Source organism: Neodothiora populina, assembly GCF_041146345.1.
Source record: "Neodothiora populina strain CPC 39397 chromosome Unknown canker_contig_6, whole genome shotgun sequence".
Classification (NCBI taxonomy): Eukaryota; Fungi; Ascomycota; class Dothideomycetes; order Dothideales; family Dothioraceae; genus Neodothiora; species Neodothiora populina.
In genome coordinates this window covers 925,667-942,520 of record NW_027191414.1, presented here as the reverse complement: position 1 = coordinate 942,520, position 16,854 = coordinate 925,667, and the positions used below count along the sequence as shown (strand labels likewise).

Here is a 16,854-nt window from a genome sequence, read left to right as displayed (position 1 = left end):
GCTATATCTCAGATATCCGACATAAAAACCACGTAGCAAAGGAGACTGTAACAAAAAAAAACGAATTGGGGGTATCGTGGCAAAGGCGGAGGAACCCATAACGCCGGGATAGCATCGTCCAAGCATTTTCCGCCCATGTAGTGTCGACGCAGGCACAATCACTTCCAGAGGGGGGCAAAAAGACCACCATAATCTAAGAGGACAACAACACGACGACGGGGTAAGACCAGACCGCTCTTCCTCTTTCGGCACAGGGAAAGCATGATGAGGTTGTATTTCTGATGGTTTTTGTTTTTTTTCTTTCTGTCTTTAGATCGCCGTGTGAACGTCGCGTATTAGTCTGGTTCCACATCTTCCTCTATCTTCTCCGGAACGCCACTTGCTCCCTCCATGTTTGCCGAGTGGCCTCGTGGTGATCCAGCGACGCCGGTGTGGCCTGCGAGAGATGACGATGTCCTAGACATGTGGTGGCCTCCTGGACCATATTCGGCCTTGAGGGGCATCGAATCGCTTGCTAGTACAATGTGCTGCGGTGAAGCTGACGCTTGGGAGTTTTTATCTGAGCCCATGGCGCTCTGCTGGGATGTCGTCCGCGGTGATACGCGGCCATTCTGCTATAAGTTAGTATGAGATTCAAAAATCATGTGTATCGAATATAGCTTACCAGTTTCGCCCAACGCAAGCCGCAGCTGTTGCAGAGATCACGCTGTCCGCTGGGTCCTCTCCTCCACTCAGGGGTGACCCTCGTATGACAGTTTGCGCAATCTTTCTGCATTTGGCCGGCGCCCTTTCTCCTCTTCCGCTTCTTCTTTGCTGCAAGCAGTGATTGCACTTCCTCCGCAAGCATCCTGTTTTTCTTCTCCAGTTGTCTAATCTCATACTGCCAAGAAGATGACTTGGTCGTCTTCAGTTCGTCAAACAGGTTGTCTTCAGAAGCGAGTGATACATCTTGATGGCCAAGAACGAGTCCGTTTTGTCCTGCATAAGTGACTGCAGCACCCTCTGTCGGCACATACTGGCTAAGGGACACCTGTGAGGGCTCCGAAGAGGTTGTGCCATCTTCTCCAGCATGCAGATTTGGCAAACCAGTAGTCGAATGCACAGACTCAGAACCTCGGTCTCCTTTAGGTGTAGCGTTCGGCCGAGCGCTCGCGTGTCCTCGGGGATACTTGACGAGCCGTGTTTGTGCGACAATAAAGGTTGGTTTCTGTCCCTCGGTCGCATCACCAGGATATAATGTTGTAAATGCCTGTAGAACTTGTCCTCGACGGTTGATCATCTCGTGTTTTACCGAAGCCTTTTTACCCGTGCGTGCGTGCTCCAGGATGGACACGAAATCGTTCTTCGAGTCTGCGCGCATCAAAGACTGGATGCTCACTCCCACCAGTTCTTCCGGCTGTCGATCGAGAAGTTGTCGTACATTTGACGACACATACAAGAACATTCCGGAGGTAGACATCTTCGTCCAGAGTTCATTCTCGCCGATTCCGTTGTTGGCGGCGATCTCGGCTTTGCTAAGTGTATACACAGGACGCTCCCGGCCCACCAAAATAATCGATTTCCGGCCTTTACCTTGCTCTGTATGGAGTGAGCCGTGGCCTTCAAACCACATGTACCCGCTGATCTTTCTTCGGATCCTGAAGACCACATTGACAGACGCTCCAGTCGATGTATCCTTGAGCTCTCGCGTCACCGGTACAATGTCGCTAGGGTGGCAGACAGATGATAGTGCAGTACCGATGAGTTCGCCTGGCTCGTATTCCAGTACCTTGATGGACGACGGCGAGACCCATTGAAACAAGCCTTTGAGTGAAAGAACGTGCACCACATCATCGGTGTTCTCGAGCAACACCTTGTCCCACATCCTCTTCGCATAGTCGGACTCTCCGTTTCCTATCGTGCTCAATATGGCGGAAACATCATCTCGAGGAATAGTTTGGCCGAGTTCTGCTTTATTTTGCAGTGACTCGGGTGCATTCATAACGTAACGGGGCATCGTCAGACCCCGCTGGTAGTTAATTGAGTAGGATCCGTCAGGGTTTCTATCCGTGACGGCATTTGGCTGTTCGACAAGATCAACCTGGAAGCCTACAAAGAACTTGACTTCGTCGGTGTCCCAGGTGATGGGTATGATGGTAAGTAAATTCATGAATGGCTGCCCTCCTCTTCGATAATTGATGAGGGATATCTGCGCCTCTTTTTGGGTGTTGACCATGTTCTTCAGGTATAGAACAGAGTTGTCGTCGACATATTTGCGCTTGATGCCTGATTCTACATGGCCGTCTGGCGATTGTAGAAAGCGACAATTCCTCCCAAGGATCATATGCCGCGTATATCCGGTGAGACGCTCGAAATTGTCGGAACAATAAACAATGGGACAGTCGTCCTTTTCCGCATCGCAGACGACAAAAGCGCAGGACAAATCGACCGAGCCGATGTTGATCTCGGGGTTTGGTCTTGTGGCGACTCGGATCTGCGATGGACATCAGTATCAACGGAGACCTATGGTGATTAGTGGTGACCTACGAGCACACCGAGCATGTCAAAGCCGGTGGAAGAATATGCATTTTTATATTGAGATTGCATGTGAGGTCGACCTGACAGCGTAGACGGCCAGCCACCGTCAGGCGTCTTCCAACCCAGGCTTTCGGGGAGGACATTGTTTTGCTTCGAGTTTCTCGCTGCGCTCAACCGATTCCGTTCCGACTCGATTTCTTCGCGTGATACGGCTTGATTTTTCGGGGGTTGTGGCGAGAACTCGGGAACCGAGTGTTGTCTTTGAGGTGCTGCAGCAGATGATGGACGTTTTTGGAGTTGTTGCTGCGTTTGCTGCGGCTGTTGCGGCTGCTGCGGTGCTTGTGACTGTTGTTGCTGTTGCTGCTGCTGATGTTGCCGGTGTTGCTGTTGCTGTTCCTGCTCAAGTTGCTGCTGATGATGACGTTGTTGCTGATGTTGAGCCGATCGCTGCTGCGCAAGAGGCGGTCGCTGAAGCTGCTGGGATGCGACGTTCGGCGTGTGCATACTCTGACTACGAGACTGTGAAGGTCGCGACGAACTGTTTGCATCTGAAGAGCTCCTGCTCTGTGATTGTTCGAAGCGGGATCTTTGTCGCTCCATACCACCGCTGCCCTGGTCTTGGGATATGCTCCGCATAGTGCCTGACATGGAGGTATGATGTATGGGAGAGGCTGCCATCGGGGAGCTCATCATCGACGGATGGTAAGGTGTCTGATTGTACATGGCCATAGCATTCTGGTCAACAGGCATTATACCGGAGAGGCTCGGGCTATTGCTGTAGTCCATGTTCATGCCCATGGGAGTCGAGATGAAAGGACTATTCATGTCGAGATCGAGATTTTGGCCGCCTTGGGTTCCGACTGACTGATAACTAGTGGCGTGAGACAAGCCGGGGGCATAAGAGGCATTGTTGTTAGCGAAGGTGGTGTTCAAGGAAAGATCACCAGCCGACTGCCGCCTGGAAGTATTGAGGCTCCGATCGGAAAGACTCATGGAAGCCGAGGGGTTCATCACATCATTTCCTGCTAGATTCGTCGAAGGGTCAAAGGAGAAGTGATCGAGCGGACCAGAGGGAGAATTGCCGGTGAATTCGAGCATGGCCAACCCGTTAAGGTCGGCGTCCATGGGGCCTTGATTGGATGAATAGTGATGAGGCATGGTCGGCCTGCGCATCATGTTGGCGTTATTGTTGTTGTTGACGATGTCGTCAATGGATTGCCCGCCGGCGGATCCCATGCCATTCTCAGGACCAATCATCATGTTGTTCCCGTTGACAGAAGGGTCCATCTGTTGCATGCCGGCGCCATTGTTGTATCCCGTAGGACCGGCGGCATAGGGATTGTAGCCGGTCATTTTCTACGAGTGTTGAGAGTCATCCGTGGTAAGGCGGGTCTGATGGGCCCGACCGAAAGCGACCAGGGCCTTTTTGTGCAAATGGAATATCGAGTAACGAGTATCGAGTATCGAGTATCGCCGGCTCCGCGCCCAATCCGAAAAGTCAAGTCGCGCTAAGTGACAAGGCGGGCGAGAGTGGACTGTCGGACGGAGAGAGCGACAGTGATGGTAATAATAAATGATAATAACAACGGGGATATCGACTGATGAATAGTAGAGGGGAGCAAAACCGAGGGCTCAGCTCAAGGAATATCGGGACTCGGATGCTAATGCGAGACGGGCGCGCGCAACGAGACGGAGACGGACGAAGGTATTGCGAGCGCCGGGTGTCGAGGTTGTCGAGATGGCACGCTGTAGCTGCGTACGCTGTGCTGAAGACAGAGGCGATCGCGCGAGTGACTGTCGGCCTGGTGCTATTTCCCGACCTCGCTGCTCGAGTCGGGAGAGGGTGGTGGTATGAAGCAGAAAGATAGAGGAGGGTGGTGTGTAGCTCGGAGAAGGTGTCGTTTTCGGCGTAGGCGCAATCCTCCACTGCCACTGCCAGTTTGAGCTGAGAAATGCTCGGCAAGCACTGCACTTGCCTCAATTACTGAAGAGGTTCTGCAGGCAAGAGCACTAGGACGCCCCATCCACACAACGGGTAAAAGCTACTTTTTAAGTCTCTACCTTATCCCTACAAATCCACTACACTCCCTCACACGAGGGCTGTCTCCACCCTCGGACTGGACTCCTGACTAGCTAAGTAGATACTCTCGCCTATGATGTCAACGAAACTGCTTCAGCGCACGCCTCTTCGCTTCTCTACGTAATCTGGTAGACGCTAGGAGACCCGTGTTCGTGCTATCTGCGAGTGCTGAGAGTGTCTGCTGCATTGTGACAATTGCCCCTATCTCAGCAGAGACAGACTCACACCGTTATCACAAGGTGCAAGTACGGGGGGGCGGGATATTCAGAAGTTTTCACATGGCGGGCGGCACGACTTGCTGTACAACTGCGGTGCGGATTCGGTAACAAGGTACTGCGGTACCACTCGTCGAGGCACGACTAAAGTACAAGTACAAGTACTGTATGGTGCACAGTGACTGTACATAGCATACATAGCTGTCGCTCATCACCCATTGTCGCCGCGTGAGATCTTCGCTTCCGAGCGCTTCACTGTGGGGAGACTAGGCGGCTTAGGTCGGCATAGGGTCATGCACTTGAGGCTCGAAATGACACGAGGCTCACCCTTTGCCTCTTCTCCGTTGATTGTTTTCCTGCCCAGCATCTTTAATCGAAACAGAGACCCTTATCCGATACTCCATACACAATTGCCCTGAAATTGCGGCGCCTGCTCCGCGGGTGCAACAGTCCCTGTGTGTACCATAAGGTACGCGTAACGTGAAAGCTACTGACTCAGTGTCAATGCATCACAATCAACCACAAGAAGCACGTAGAAGCTTCTCAACTTTTTCTCCTTTGGATTTTTGTCCTCGTTTCATCTTGGGCGGGCAGCGATCACCCAAGCGTCGCATGTGTTAAAGTGCAATAGCCCATTGCAATTATAGTTCGGAGGAGAAGATCGGCAAGACATGCCGGGAATTGAGGCGGTAGCGAGAAGCCTCCCTCGGCCGTTACTCCTCCGACCTTGCTTGTACCTGTACTTTCATGACTCTCAAAGTCTTGGCTATATCACGTGAGTATGGCGAAGCTTGGACTGTAGGTGAAGATAATTCATGCACAAGGCATGTGTGCATTTGTGACTGGCCCGCATAACAGCGTCGATTGAACATTTAATGTCTGGAAGACGCTTACACTGACCACGTTAGAGGTGCGCCCTGAGGTGACAGATTGTACGCCTGGCGGCAATTCACATGTTCTTCATCCGCAGTGTACAACACGACATAATATTGACTCGACCCTGTATATGGTAGCATCTTGCGCACATGACTTTTTCATTCATTGGCACAAATGTTGCACCCGAGTCATGGACAAGATTCGTCGTTCACATTGGTATTCCGATTACATGTGTTGAATGGTTTTGAGGAACAGCGCTCCAAATAGCAGGCTTGCTTGACTTTGAATCTTTGTTTTGGATTGCTATAAAGTCCTGATATTCGATCCCTCGTCCGGCGATTGAGCCTGGTCAAAGATACTGGTAACAAGCCTTTCGTCACATCAATGCATTTAAGCAGCAATGGTGACCTCAACCTCAACACCGGCCTCGATGTTGATGATGATCTGCTTGACGACCTCAGTAGGGGCGTTGAGGCTATATACAGTCAGCTTTGTGTCCACAACTTCACACCAGCGCGGCCGCAGCCGCAGCTGTCGGCAGGACAACAGTCACTCACTCAATCAGGCGCTTGTGGATTCTCATCTCGAAGGTGTCCCAGGTCTTGGAACCTTCACCGTTGGGGGTCTTACGGGTGGTGACCTTGAGGTTCTTGGTGGGAAGACGGACGGGGCCCTTGACGCGGAGGTCCTTGGACTTGGCGCGGTCGATGAGCTCAGTGCAGACCTTCTCGAGGGATTGCACCTTGCGGGAGGTGAGGGTGATGCGGATCTTGTGGATCTTGGGGGCATCGCCCTGGGCGGTCTTCTTGGGGTCCTGGAAAGACATTTTTTCTGGCTGTATGGACTGATGTGCTGCGACACCTTGTGTAAGCGCAATGTCGCGACCGACAGCCGTGGACTGCTATCATCACATCTGATTTCATAGATGATACATACTCTGAAGACGGTATTCCAATCACGACTCGGGTAACGTGGTCCTCGGCTAAGTGATGATTGGTGATTTTGTAAAGAAGTTGGTCGCGGAGTTGCACTTTTCAGCAGAATTCACGCCAAGCGTGGGAAAGGACCGTGTGGGCTTACACGATTGAGATCGGGAACCGACTCGCTTGGCGCGTCCGCTGCCAGCTAAACCTTATGCGGACGCCGCCATTGGCTCATGCTTTCACTTCACAGCGTCATTGTGAGAGACATTGTGGATAATAGAGTCCTATGACATTTTTGGAGTCGAAGTAGAGGTCAGTAGGTTGAGATCTGAGGTTCACGACAAGTTGTGAAGAAAGTAGCGACAACGAATCCGACTCAAGTGGTTGTAAACCAACACAATCGCTCAATTTCTCCAGACCTTTCGATGAGCTTACCACCAATCGCACCATATCCACCGGCCAGGTTACGGACTGACTTGACACCGGAGGAATGGGAAGCCTGTCTTGATGCCTGGTTATCTTTGTCTGGACTGTATCTGCGTCTCCAGCAAAGCGAATTCGAGAAAGCAGCAGCCGAGACCTCTTCTCTGATTTCCTTTTTGAAGTCTTACTTCCATGAGCTGCCTAGTGAGCAGCATGTTTCTGCTATCAGATCCAAGGACCAAACACTGAAGAGGACGTGTTTCATTCTTGTGCACAGAATACTTCTTGAAGAAGCGAACCCACCGTCATCACTGTTGCGATGGGAATTTATTTCTGATTTCTGCCATGCGTACATTAGAACCCAGAGTCTAGACACGCTGCTGAAACGCCTATGGCAGAGGAAGGAAGCTCAGTGGGAAGCTTCTCTGCGAGATCTTACTTCCATACTCTCCAAGCGTTTAGAGTCATCACAGCCGGAAAATGCCCTGGAGTATCTGAAGAGGATCTATGCTCTACTGTATACCTCTCCCAAAGTGGGAATCTTCTTCATGACTGGCTCAGATTTCATGGACGCCATATCAACCGCTTACTCTTCTGGATCTGCAGATTTACAAGAAGCTCTTGTGACCACTACTTTTCTGTCCATATTGAGCGCAATGAAGAACGAGAAGCCCAACTACTCTTTGATATTCGATCATCTTTACAGCCTGAGAAGCCAAATTCCCAGAGATCAGAAAACTTCCTTGCTGGCTGATCTGGTGACAAACACGCCGCTTCTATCAAAGCTCAGGACTAGTGTGGGAGGCAAAGATGCCGAGAGAGCGACAAATCTTGCAGCTGTTCTAGACAAATACCGCACCCCTTCTCTAATGCGGCCCCGACGTCCAACTCGGCGGGTCACGAGGAAAGGGAAGGGGAAGATGCCCAAGGAGACCTTCACCCACGAGAGTAGTATAGGCGATCATCATATACATCGGATGAGTCTCATCACCCAAGTGCAAGATTTATTCCCGGACCTAGGTTCAGGGTTCATCTCTCGCCTATTGGACGAGTACAACGAAAGTGTCGAAGAAGCGACTGCTCATCTATTAGATGAGTCCTTACCAGCCCACCTCTCTGCTCTAGACCGGTCTGCAGAACTCCCTTCACCGGGCGTAACGGAGACGCAGCGCGAACACCAACGTATCGAGCATCTAGCGCCACGCTCGACGCCGCCATTCGAGCGTCGCAACGTGTTCGACAACGACGAATTCGACCGTCTGGAAGTCGACTCGACTCGACTGCACATCGGTCGCAAAGACGCCACTCTCACAGCAGACCAGGTCTTGTCCGACCGCACAAAAGCTCCAGCCAAGAGTGCCATCATCGCAGCGTTGGCCGCATTTGATTCGGACGACGACGAGAGAGACGACACTTACGACGAAGCGGACGTAGGAGGATACGTCGACGCTGCACGACCAGACGGGGAAGACAAGCGGGACGTGGACGTTGGGGCAAGCAACGCAAACGAAGCAGCTTTGTATCGCGCCTGGCAGACAGACCGCGGAGTGTTCGAGCGCACCGCAGATATCAGGCGCAGCAAGCCGAGACAAGCCCTCAAAGCAGAAACGGGAATGACAGACGAGACGATCGAGGGATGGGGCATCATGTTCTCGCGCGACGTAAGGCAGCAACGACGATTGGAATCAAAGTATTCGGCTTTCCACGGCGGCCAGAACGAAATCGCAAGGACGTCTTACAGAGAAGGCGAAAACGACTCGGAAGACTCAGACGGCGGCGGTAATGGTAGCGGTTACAGCAGGGGCGGTAGGGGCGGTGGCAGAGGCCGGGGCGGACATCGCGGAGGCAGAGGACGAGGAGGCGCTGGCAGAGGTGGCAGTGCCGCAGGTGCTCCAAACGAGAAATCGACACAAATCGCCAGGCAGAGAAAAGAAGCCAGAGGGTCGAGTCGAAGGGATGGACGGGCACGCAAGATGGCTCGAGCCGGATTCGCAGGCTGATATCCGTCGAATCACGATCTGGGACTTCCGAGACAGATCTAGAGTACCATCGTCCCTTGAAATAGGACAAGCAGCACTAGAGACAAAGATGTGCAGAGATATGCGTTATGCCACGACTTTCCCAGACTCGTATCACTCGGTCGACACTTTGCATAGTTATATGTACACTGAGCACAAGTCACGATAGAGCGCCAATTGTTGCACGTCCATTTTTATGCTATCCCCGTACCTGGACCTATCTGTTCATCACATGTTGGTGTGGTTGATAATCGGATGTTGTCTCATTTTTGCATCGCGGCATGAAAGTCAATGATAACGGGGGATATCGCATGCCGTAGCCCACTACTTGCTGTTTCCACGTGGACTGAGTGACATGAACAAGAACAATTAATCATATACTATCATACATTAAATCCACATTTTGAGGCTTGAAAAAGCCATTCGTTTCTTCAATTACAGTTTCGTTGCCTTGCGTCGAACAATCTCCTTCTCTGACCTCGACAAATCCCACCTGTTTATTTACCACTCCACCAGGTTCGGTTGTTGGTCTGCTCAACGGTATCATAGACGAGTTGAGAGCTGCTGTTGAGAGGGCGCTCGGGGAAGACATTAGCGAGCTCGGACCAGACGTCGAGACTGTCGAATGCGGCTGATGCTCCCTCACCGACGTACACGCCGAAGCCGGTACTGCTCTCCATGCTGGGGTAGATTCTGGTGGTAAGCGCAAAGCGGTCGTTAATGTAGACCTCGATGAGAGATCCGTCGAGGAAGATGTCCCAGGTCAGAGGCTCCTGGGTCGCGTTGCCGGACTCGGACTGGATGGTGTAGGGGTAGAAGTAGCCGATGACGGAGGCGTTGTTGAAGCCCTCGATGAGAGAAGAGTGGGTACGATCGACAACAACAGTGTTGTTGCTTGGCTCATAGTAAATGGTGGTGTACTCTCTGCCATCGGGACTGACTCCGATGCGAACACCGCAGGGCCCGGTGGCGGATCTCACTGTGGCGCTCAGCTCCATGTGCGAGGAGCCATTGGCCATCAGAACGGTGCTGCCATTGTATGAACGTCTTGGCCAGCTGTGCTGGGTGCTTCCATTGCGGAGACCAGTGACAACATCCTCGAGTGGACGAACACCCAGGGTTCGGGCAGTGAAGGTACCATCAAGCCCTTGCTCAACGTACGAGGTACCAAGCTCACCAAGGACACCATCGGGGTTTACAAGGTTTCTGGTGGTCTTGACGAACAACTCTCGTGCCAGAGAGAAAGATCCTTGGTAGCCTTGTTGCTGCGCAGAGAACAGACCACCGCCGGCAACGAAATCCTCAGGGGCCCAGCCGTATTGCACACGACGGTTGTTCTTGGTGTCGTTGAATGACGAGAGCGCGTAGAGGTTGCCATAGTCACCGGCACCGCCAGAGATAGGTGTGAACTGCGCCGAGCCGTTGGCTCTACGAGTGATGTGGCCCTCCTGCCACAAAGACCAATGCGCAGACTGGTGAAACGACACGTTTCCGCCTTCCGTTCCCATGTTCACGAAGTAGTGGACATGACCATCTTCGTCGGGGAGAGCGAAAAATCCAGAAACCTCGAAGTTGAAACCGTTCGAGCCTGTTGCGAGCACGCTTCCGAGGGAGGAATTGGCGGCCGGCTCCCACAAAGAACCGAGGAATGTCCAGTTGGCAAGGTTTGACTGTGGGGCTGACCACAAGGGGATACGTGGACCATCGCCTTTGATGCCAGAACCAAATACAGCATAGTAATGAGGTTCTTCCTGTCCAAGTAGAGCATCAAGGGCAGGCAGTGGCTCGAAGAAAGGGTCACGGAAACCGGTGATGTTCCACCCATCAGCAGGAGGTCCAGTGATGATTGGGTTCTCGGCATATTGCTCCCAAGTCTTACCGCCATCGTTTGACATGGCCAGGCTCTGAGATTCGGTACCATTTTGGTACTCAATGCTCCACGAAGTGGGCAACTTCGACACCGAAGTATAGAAGATAAGGAGAGTGCCGTCAACCTCTCCACTAAGGTTCACCGGCTGAGCGGTACCAGAGAAGATGCCTTTCGTACCACGTTAGTGAGTCGAAGTACAAGAATAGACACAAGCACTTACCCAATCCGTTGTATGATCCGTTGCCGGACGGGCCCATAGCAAGTGCATCTCGGCCTTCCCAACCGCCAACGTCAGTCCAAGAGATAAGGTCTTGGGATGTAGCATGACCCCAAGAGATGTTGCCTATTCATGGTCAGCTCCCGCACTACTCTAGCTGTAATGAGCAGATGCATACCCCAATCGTAATGCTCAGGATGCCATTGATAGAAGGCATGGTAGAGGTCTTCCGTAGGATCGTACATGAGACCGCAGGGATCGTTCATCCAGCCGGCTGGGGCTATGAAATGAGAGGTAGGTCTCCACCTTGTGAACAGACTGTTGTTGCCCATAGTCTCAATCATAGAAGCAGTCAATGTCGCCTGGCCCAAGGCCTGGCCCATCATAGCGGCAACGGCAGCAATTGTGTACCTCATGCTGACGAAAGTAGTGAATATTCAGACTGTGAGATATGCGCTGCTTGTCAGTAGGGCAGCCGTCGCTTATATATTATGTGGACGAGCCTTGCCGAGCCTGATGGCTGTGGCAGAGTTCGTCTACTTACACAAACATTCATCAAGTGTTCAGGACTAGATTCAAAATGACGCAGTCCTCGGACCGGGATAGTGGGTCGCATGGGGTCCCCACTGTGGAGAATGCAAGCGAGATGGAGCTACACATTACTCCGACAGATCAAGGCGGGGTGGACAAGCCAATGCCCACGACCCGCTACCAATAGCGGCCATGTTTCTGCAACGAGAAAACGAAGAATCTCCGGCGAAGTAGAGCCAAGCTCATCTAGGTACACAGCGTATCCTAAGCTGGGAATCTCAAATATCACAGTATCTTGCACACCTTGTCCGACTAAATGTTCAACTACCTCAGTACGAACCGCTCTCCATTGTGACGAGGTCAACGGAGCATGCTTCGAACGTGGATGAGAGTGCATTTGAGGGCTCCGAAGAGGGGAAATCACAACATGGGCCCATTTGACGCAGGTTCGTGAGAGACCTGGTGACATGTCGCGTGGCTGACGGTGGAATTGACATCTCCACGCCGAAGAAGCGCCGCCTTGTCCGCAAGACGGATGGAATGCCATGGCTCTATGAACATGGAAAAGAAGGAACGCGGTATTCGATGGTGCTTGGTATTGTTGTCATCTCGCAAACGGGTCGGACAGTGACACTAAGTAGCTAAGAAACTAAGCGTCGACGAGCCATAATTAATGCGAGCATTTTTCCCTTCCGTGATTGAAACAATGGAACAATAATATTTGTTAGTGAATTAAGGTACACCAACCCGAAGGTAGCCAAGCCAAGCTCTCCAGGCAAGGTGGAACGACTCGGCGTTTACTCAAGTCCGGGAACAAACAGACCAAACATAGACTTGTCCGACGTCAGTCGCCGCGAACAGCTGTCACTGCCAGCTTGGCTAGTTGTATACACTGACTAGACTGTTTATTTGAACCATGTTCACGCACGGAGTGCTATCACGGTGTATATCAAGATGAGGCTGGCAGTCTACGCCGGTACATCTGCCCTTGTGGCAGCTGGTGCTTTGCTAAAGGCTTTCCATCAGAGGCCTAATTTTTACTCTGCTACAGTATATCTGTCGCAGAGTAATGCATGTGTTCTCGTACGCATCATCCATCATTCGCTGTCTTAGTCTATCAGTATTTTGGGTCTAATGGATTACAGATACTCACAAATCTTGCGCTGGTAGGCGCTTGCACATTCATTTATGGTCTTCAACGTCTCTTCTATGGACCCCTGCGTCAAATCGAGATAGAGCAGCTTACAGAGAAGGCATGGTATGCAGTGCTCGACACACTTCTGGCTATGCCATCACTTAGCCACGATGTTAGTGGATGGATGCTTACAATATTCGTCCTGCTTCTGGCAGGCAAGGTCTGGGGCTGGATCGGCGAAGGTAGAGTGGACATACTGGAACAGCAACCTCCGGCCAATCCACGTACATTCCATGCCCGCTTGTCTTCATCTCTTATCGTGTCTGTTTTGTTTGATGCTTGTTTGTTGCGTTATTGCGTCAAGACCGTACTTGATGATCCTCGCCCAGGAATGATGGTCATCTTCACCTTCGAATTCGCCATTCAGTCCATCTTTTCTCTGTTCACACTTGCACGATATGTTCTCGCACTATTTGAGGCGCAAATTCTCAAGACTCAGACCGAACAAAAAATTGAAGAAAGGAGGATGGAGATCAGAGCCGAAAGAGACCGTATACAACAGGAACTGGCAAATGCTGAGGGGACCCTTGGAGCAACATCTGCTAGTCAATTCAATCTACCATCCGAGGAAGACGTGGATGAGAATGAAATCGATGTACCAGGTTGGGAAGAGAAGAGGAGATGGCTATTTGGTCTTGAGCTTGCGACTGGTATGTATACTCGGCTGAGCCACACGAAACCGACGTCTGACAAGATCCTAGACTTTATCAAGCTCGTCATCTACTCTGTTTTCTTCGCCATATCCTTGACCTTCATGGGACTTCCGATGCATATCATGAGAGACGTTTACCTGACTTTCTCTGCATTTGCCAAACGCATACAGGACTACAACAATTATCGCAAGGCCACCCAGAACATGAACGATAAATACCCAGATGCAACGGCAGAAGAGCTGAGCAACGACAACACATGCATCGTCTGCCGTGAGTCAATGGTTCCGTGGAGCGAGCGCGAGAACGTTGTTGCGGAAGGCAGGAGACCCACACCACTTAACGAAGGTTTGCGGGCCAAGAAGCTACCGTGCGGCCATATCCTGCATCTGAGGTGCCTCAAGGCTTGGCTAGAACGTCAACAGACTTGTCCTACATGTAGACGTCCTGTAGTCGGCGAGCAAAGCTCGCGTGGGACAGCACCAGGACAGAACAGAAACGAAGATCCAAACGCGCCTCAACAGCCGGGAGTGGGAGGTAATGCGCAACAACCTGGCAATAACGTCGCTCCGGCTCAAGGCCAGGCACCACAAAGGCCCAACCGCTTACGCATGCTCAATTTGGGGCCTATAAGAATCGGATTGTACAACGGACCAGCTCATCGAATACAGGAAGTCCTGGGACAACATCGAAATGCACAAGCACAGCCAACGCCACCGACGACGACTGACCGCAGTAACCAAAGCTCTGGCGACAACTCTGCTTTGGAAATTCAGTCTACACAGATACAGCTCATGCAAGTAGAAGAAAGATTGATGCGCGAAGCATCAACTTTGGCGATTGAGCAGACACAGCTGCTTACTGTCCGAGCCTTGGAGTCTGAATTGGCGCGCCTGCGAGGGCTACTCGATCGCACGCAGCATGGAGGATCAGTACCACCAATGATGGCAAACCTGGCACCGCGAGCGCTTTCAAGTGGTATGCCAGGCATGGCGTCTCAAATGCCCCTACCTGCGGCATATGCACAGCTAGCAGCACCCGCGCACTTCCCTCAAGCCTTACAACCCATAGCTGGACAAGCACCATTAGGTACTGGCCATCCGGCCTTACCACATGCGATGACTCTACCTGAAGGTTGGACCGTCACACCGCTGCATCGTCTAGGAGGCCCTGCGCAGCCCGAACATCCAATTCCGGGTATGCAGATGCCGGGCGAGAGGCAACCGTATGCAGCGTCTCCACCCGCGTCAGTAGCACCTCATCCTGTTCCAACGAGGGCTATCTCGCCCTCGGCTGTTCAGCAGGACCTCCGATCACCGCCAGCCGTCCCAAGCATTTTTACGATAGCTCAGCCACAGGTGCCAGCTGTTGAAGAAGTCCAGAATCCGCGGCCTTGCCCGCGATCACCCGCATCTACCAACGGACACCACACCTCAAATGTGGGCTCAACACATGCGACTAGCTCGGACACAAGTACACCAGGACAGATCGACGCTCAAGATTCCTCGCCAGCAGCTCATGTGCAGCCCAGCGCACAAACGTCGCCACCTCCTACACTCCAGCCATCCTCAGGCTGGAGTTTCAGTGATGCTGGCGCCCAGCAAGGAAGCACTGCAGGTCCATCAGAGGCACATGTTAATGTCGAGAGCGCAGAAGAAGGTCCTTCAACATCAGCTACTGAGCCTAGCAGCTCTTCTGCCAAGGGCAAGGCCAAGGCAGTCACGATGGAGGAGGTGAAAGATGCGGGGGAATGAAAACAGGACTTTGATATGAAAGAGTGGCTACAGGACCACGGAAACCGAACCCCTCGAGGCAAGGGCTACTAGATTATTGGCATAGCGTGGCGTTTTCTGAGATTTGGTAGATCTATATGTTTATCCACAAAGCGGTGATCATGGCTTGCTTTGAGGAAAGAGCAGCTTCTTCATAGGGAGGAGAGCTGGGCGTTCGGGAGATCGGTAGACCACTGCGGGATGTCTCGTGAATCTCTACTTTCTTTTGACCCCCTTCGACTGAGCTTACCGCAAACTACTGACGTAGTCATATTTTCTGGAAAAGTCCATTAATGACATGAGTCGTATTTCCAGCGCATGTCAGAAACACGCACACATCCCGTGTGGCAAGCAGCAGAAAACTCACACGGATTTCCCATTTTGGTTCACAATCTCTCGAAAAGATACCGTAGACAATAGAGCGTAGAATTCGTCCCCCTCCTCCATGAACATGCTGAAAATTCCTTTTTTCTTGTGTTCGAGTACATTACACAGCCCATGCGTTCATATAGGATTACATGCTTGTTCCCCGTTAAGACAACTCCGGGCACCTTTCTCTCAGTCAGTCAAATGCCGGACTCTAGCTCAATGGATTCCCTTCTGTTCCGGCTATGCACACGGTATGGCATGGCTTTGCTTGCATCTCCCAATTATTGCTCCTTATGCTTCTCGCACTTGGAGTTTGTGATCGGGGAGATTCTTCTGCGGTGGTGGTGCGTAGCGTACGTGTACTCGGTCCACGAACCGTCTCGAAAGGGGCCAAGAAGACCAGAAGAGGCAAAAGAAACAAAGAAGAGAATAAAGATGCATGTGACGAAAAGAGAAAAAGAAAAACTCACATTAGTTGCTAGGCTTGAGATGTTCGATATCGTCCTCGCGGTTGTCGGCTCGGGCCTCGTCGAGCATCTTGTCTATGCCGCGGTCTTTGAGTGCTTTCTTTTTCTGGTCGTTAGTTCCAGCTGTGGAATGAGAGCAAGTGAAAGGTTTATTGGTTTGAGTCAACTAGCCAGACGAGGATATATATCATACGTGTGCATCCGGCGCAGAAGACCACTAAGACCACCTCACGCGAGCAGGATATAAGAGAAACAGAGAAAGAGAGATGCAAAAGACAGAGAAGGAAAAAAAAATACTCACAGTCAAACACGTCTTGTACTGCTTGAACAACGGCTCGCATTCATCTTGCGTGGCGGTGCCTTTGAGATATTCTACAGCGATTATATCATGTGGTCAGTAATAGCATTCCTTCAAAGCACATACATTTCCTCTGATGGACATTCATTCATCATGGGAAATGTAGCGTAACGGAGATGTGGAGGGGATGAGTCGGATATGGTGGAGGTGCATACTTTCGCTATACCATTTCAGGAAGCAGGTGTCGTAGCGTCTTTGGAGGTGGAATAGTTAGCCTGGGACAGATCTTGAAAGCCGTAGGAAACGGTGGAAGGAAAGGAAAGGCTCTCTCTTGCTGTGGTGGCACACTCACTCTTTCGGTTCGTTGCATTCCGGTGCTAATGATGCAGACATGTTCTTGATTATTATGTGTTTTGTGTTTGAATGGTGATGC

The 16,854-nt window shown here is 51.6% G+C and overlaps 6 protein-coding genes across 8 annotated transcripts; 2 read left to right on the top strand and 4 right to left on the bottom strand.

Annotated features, from left to right (window-relative positions):
* Nucleotides 1-335: 335 nt before the first annotated feature.
* On the bottom strand, nucleotides 336-3,870 carry AAFC00_005936 (uncharacterized protein; the record flags this gene model as incomplete). 2 transcript variants are annotated; one of them, XM_069348286.1, is made up of 4 exons in its annotated part: nucleotides 336-611; nucleotides 665-2,473; nucleotides 2,527-3,065; nucleotides 3,120-3,870. In XM_069348286.1, the coding sequence occupies 4 exons, from the start codon at nucleotides 3,868-3,870 to the stop codon at nucleotides 336-338; spliced, it is 3,375 nt and encodes a 1,124-aa protein (XP_069198008.1). The 2 variants fall into 2 exon arrangements, with proteins under 2 accessions (XP_069198008.1, XP_069198009.1); XM_069345803.1 differs by having other exon boundaries at nucleotides 2,527-3,870.
* A 2,208-nt stretch (nucleotides 3,871-6,078) lies between these two features.
* AAFC00_005935 (40S ribosomal protein uS10) lies at nucleotides 6,079-6,514 on the bottom strand (the record flags this gene model as incomplete). Its single annotated transcript, XM_069345802.1, has 2 exons — nucleotides 6,079-6,163; nucleotides 6,246-6,514. The coding sequence occupies 2 exons, from the start codon at nucleotides 6,512-6,514 to the stop codon at nucleotides 6,079-6,081; spliced, it is 354 nt and encodes a 117-aa protein (XP_069198007.1).
* A 522-nt stretch (nucleotides 6,515-7,036) lies between these two features.
* AAFC00_005934 (uncharacterized protein) lies at nucleotides 7,037-9,034 on the top strand (the record flags this gene model as incomplete). Its single annotated transcript, XM_069345801.1, has 1 exon — nucleotides 7,037-9,034. One exon carries the CDS (start codon nucleotides 7,037-7,039, stop codon nucleotides 9,032-9,034), a length of 1,998 nt encoding a protein of 665 aa, XP_069198006.1.
* Nucleotides 9,035-9,549: 515 nt separating this feature from the next.
* AAFC00_005933 (uncharacterized protein) lies at nucleotides 9,550-11,555 on the bottom strand (the record flags this gene model as incomplete). 2 transcript variants are annotated; one of them, XM_069345799.1, is made up of 3 exons in its annotated part: nucleotides 9,550-11,090; nucleotides 11,143-11,265; nucleotides 11,318-11,555. In XM_069345799.1, the coding sequence occupies 3 exons, from the start codon at nucleotides 11,553-11,555 to the stop codon at nucleotides 9,550-9,552; spliced, it is 1,902 nt and encodes a 633-aa protein (XP_069198004.1). The 2 variants fall into 2 exon arrangements, with proteins under 2 accessions (XP_069198004.1, XP_069198005.1); XM_069347819.1 differs by having other exon boundaries at nucleotides 11,318-11,525.
* A 1,069-nt stretch (nucleotides 11,556-12,624) lies between these two features.
* AAFC00_005932 (uncharacterized protein) lies at nucleotides 12,625-15,269 on the top strand (the record flags this gene model as incomplete). The annotated part of the gene is made up of 3 exons (XM_069345798.1): nucleotides 12,625-12,753; nucleotides 12,816-13,515; nucleotides 13,567-15,269. The coding sequence occupies 3 exons, from the start codon at nucleotides 12,625-12,627 to the stop codon at nucleotides 15,267-15,269; spliced, it is 2,532 nt and encodes an 843-aa protein (XP_069198003.1).
* Nucleotides 15,270-16,127: 858 nt separating this feature from the next.
* Nucleotides 16,128-16,814, bottom strand: AAFC00_005931 (uncharacterized protein; the record flags this gene model as incomplete). The annotated part of the gene is made up of 4 exons (XM_069345797.1): nucleotides 16,128-16,223; nucleotides 16,425-16,495; nucleotides 16,637-16,674; nucleotides 16,774-16,814. The coding sequence occupies 4 exons, from the start codon at nucleotides 16,812-16,814 to the stop codon at nucleotides 16,128-16,130; spliced, it is 246 nt and encodes an 81-aa protein (XP_069198002.1).
* Nucleotides 16,815-16,854: the final 40 nt, after the last annotated feature.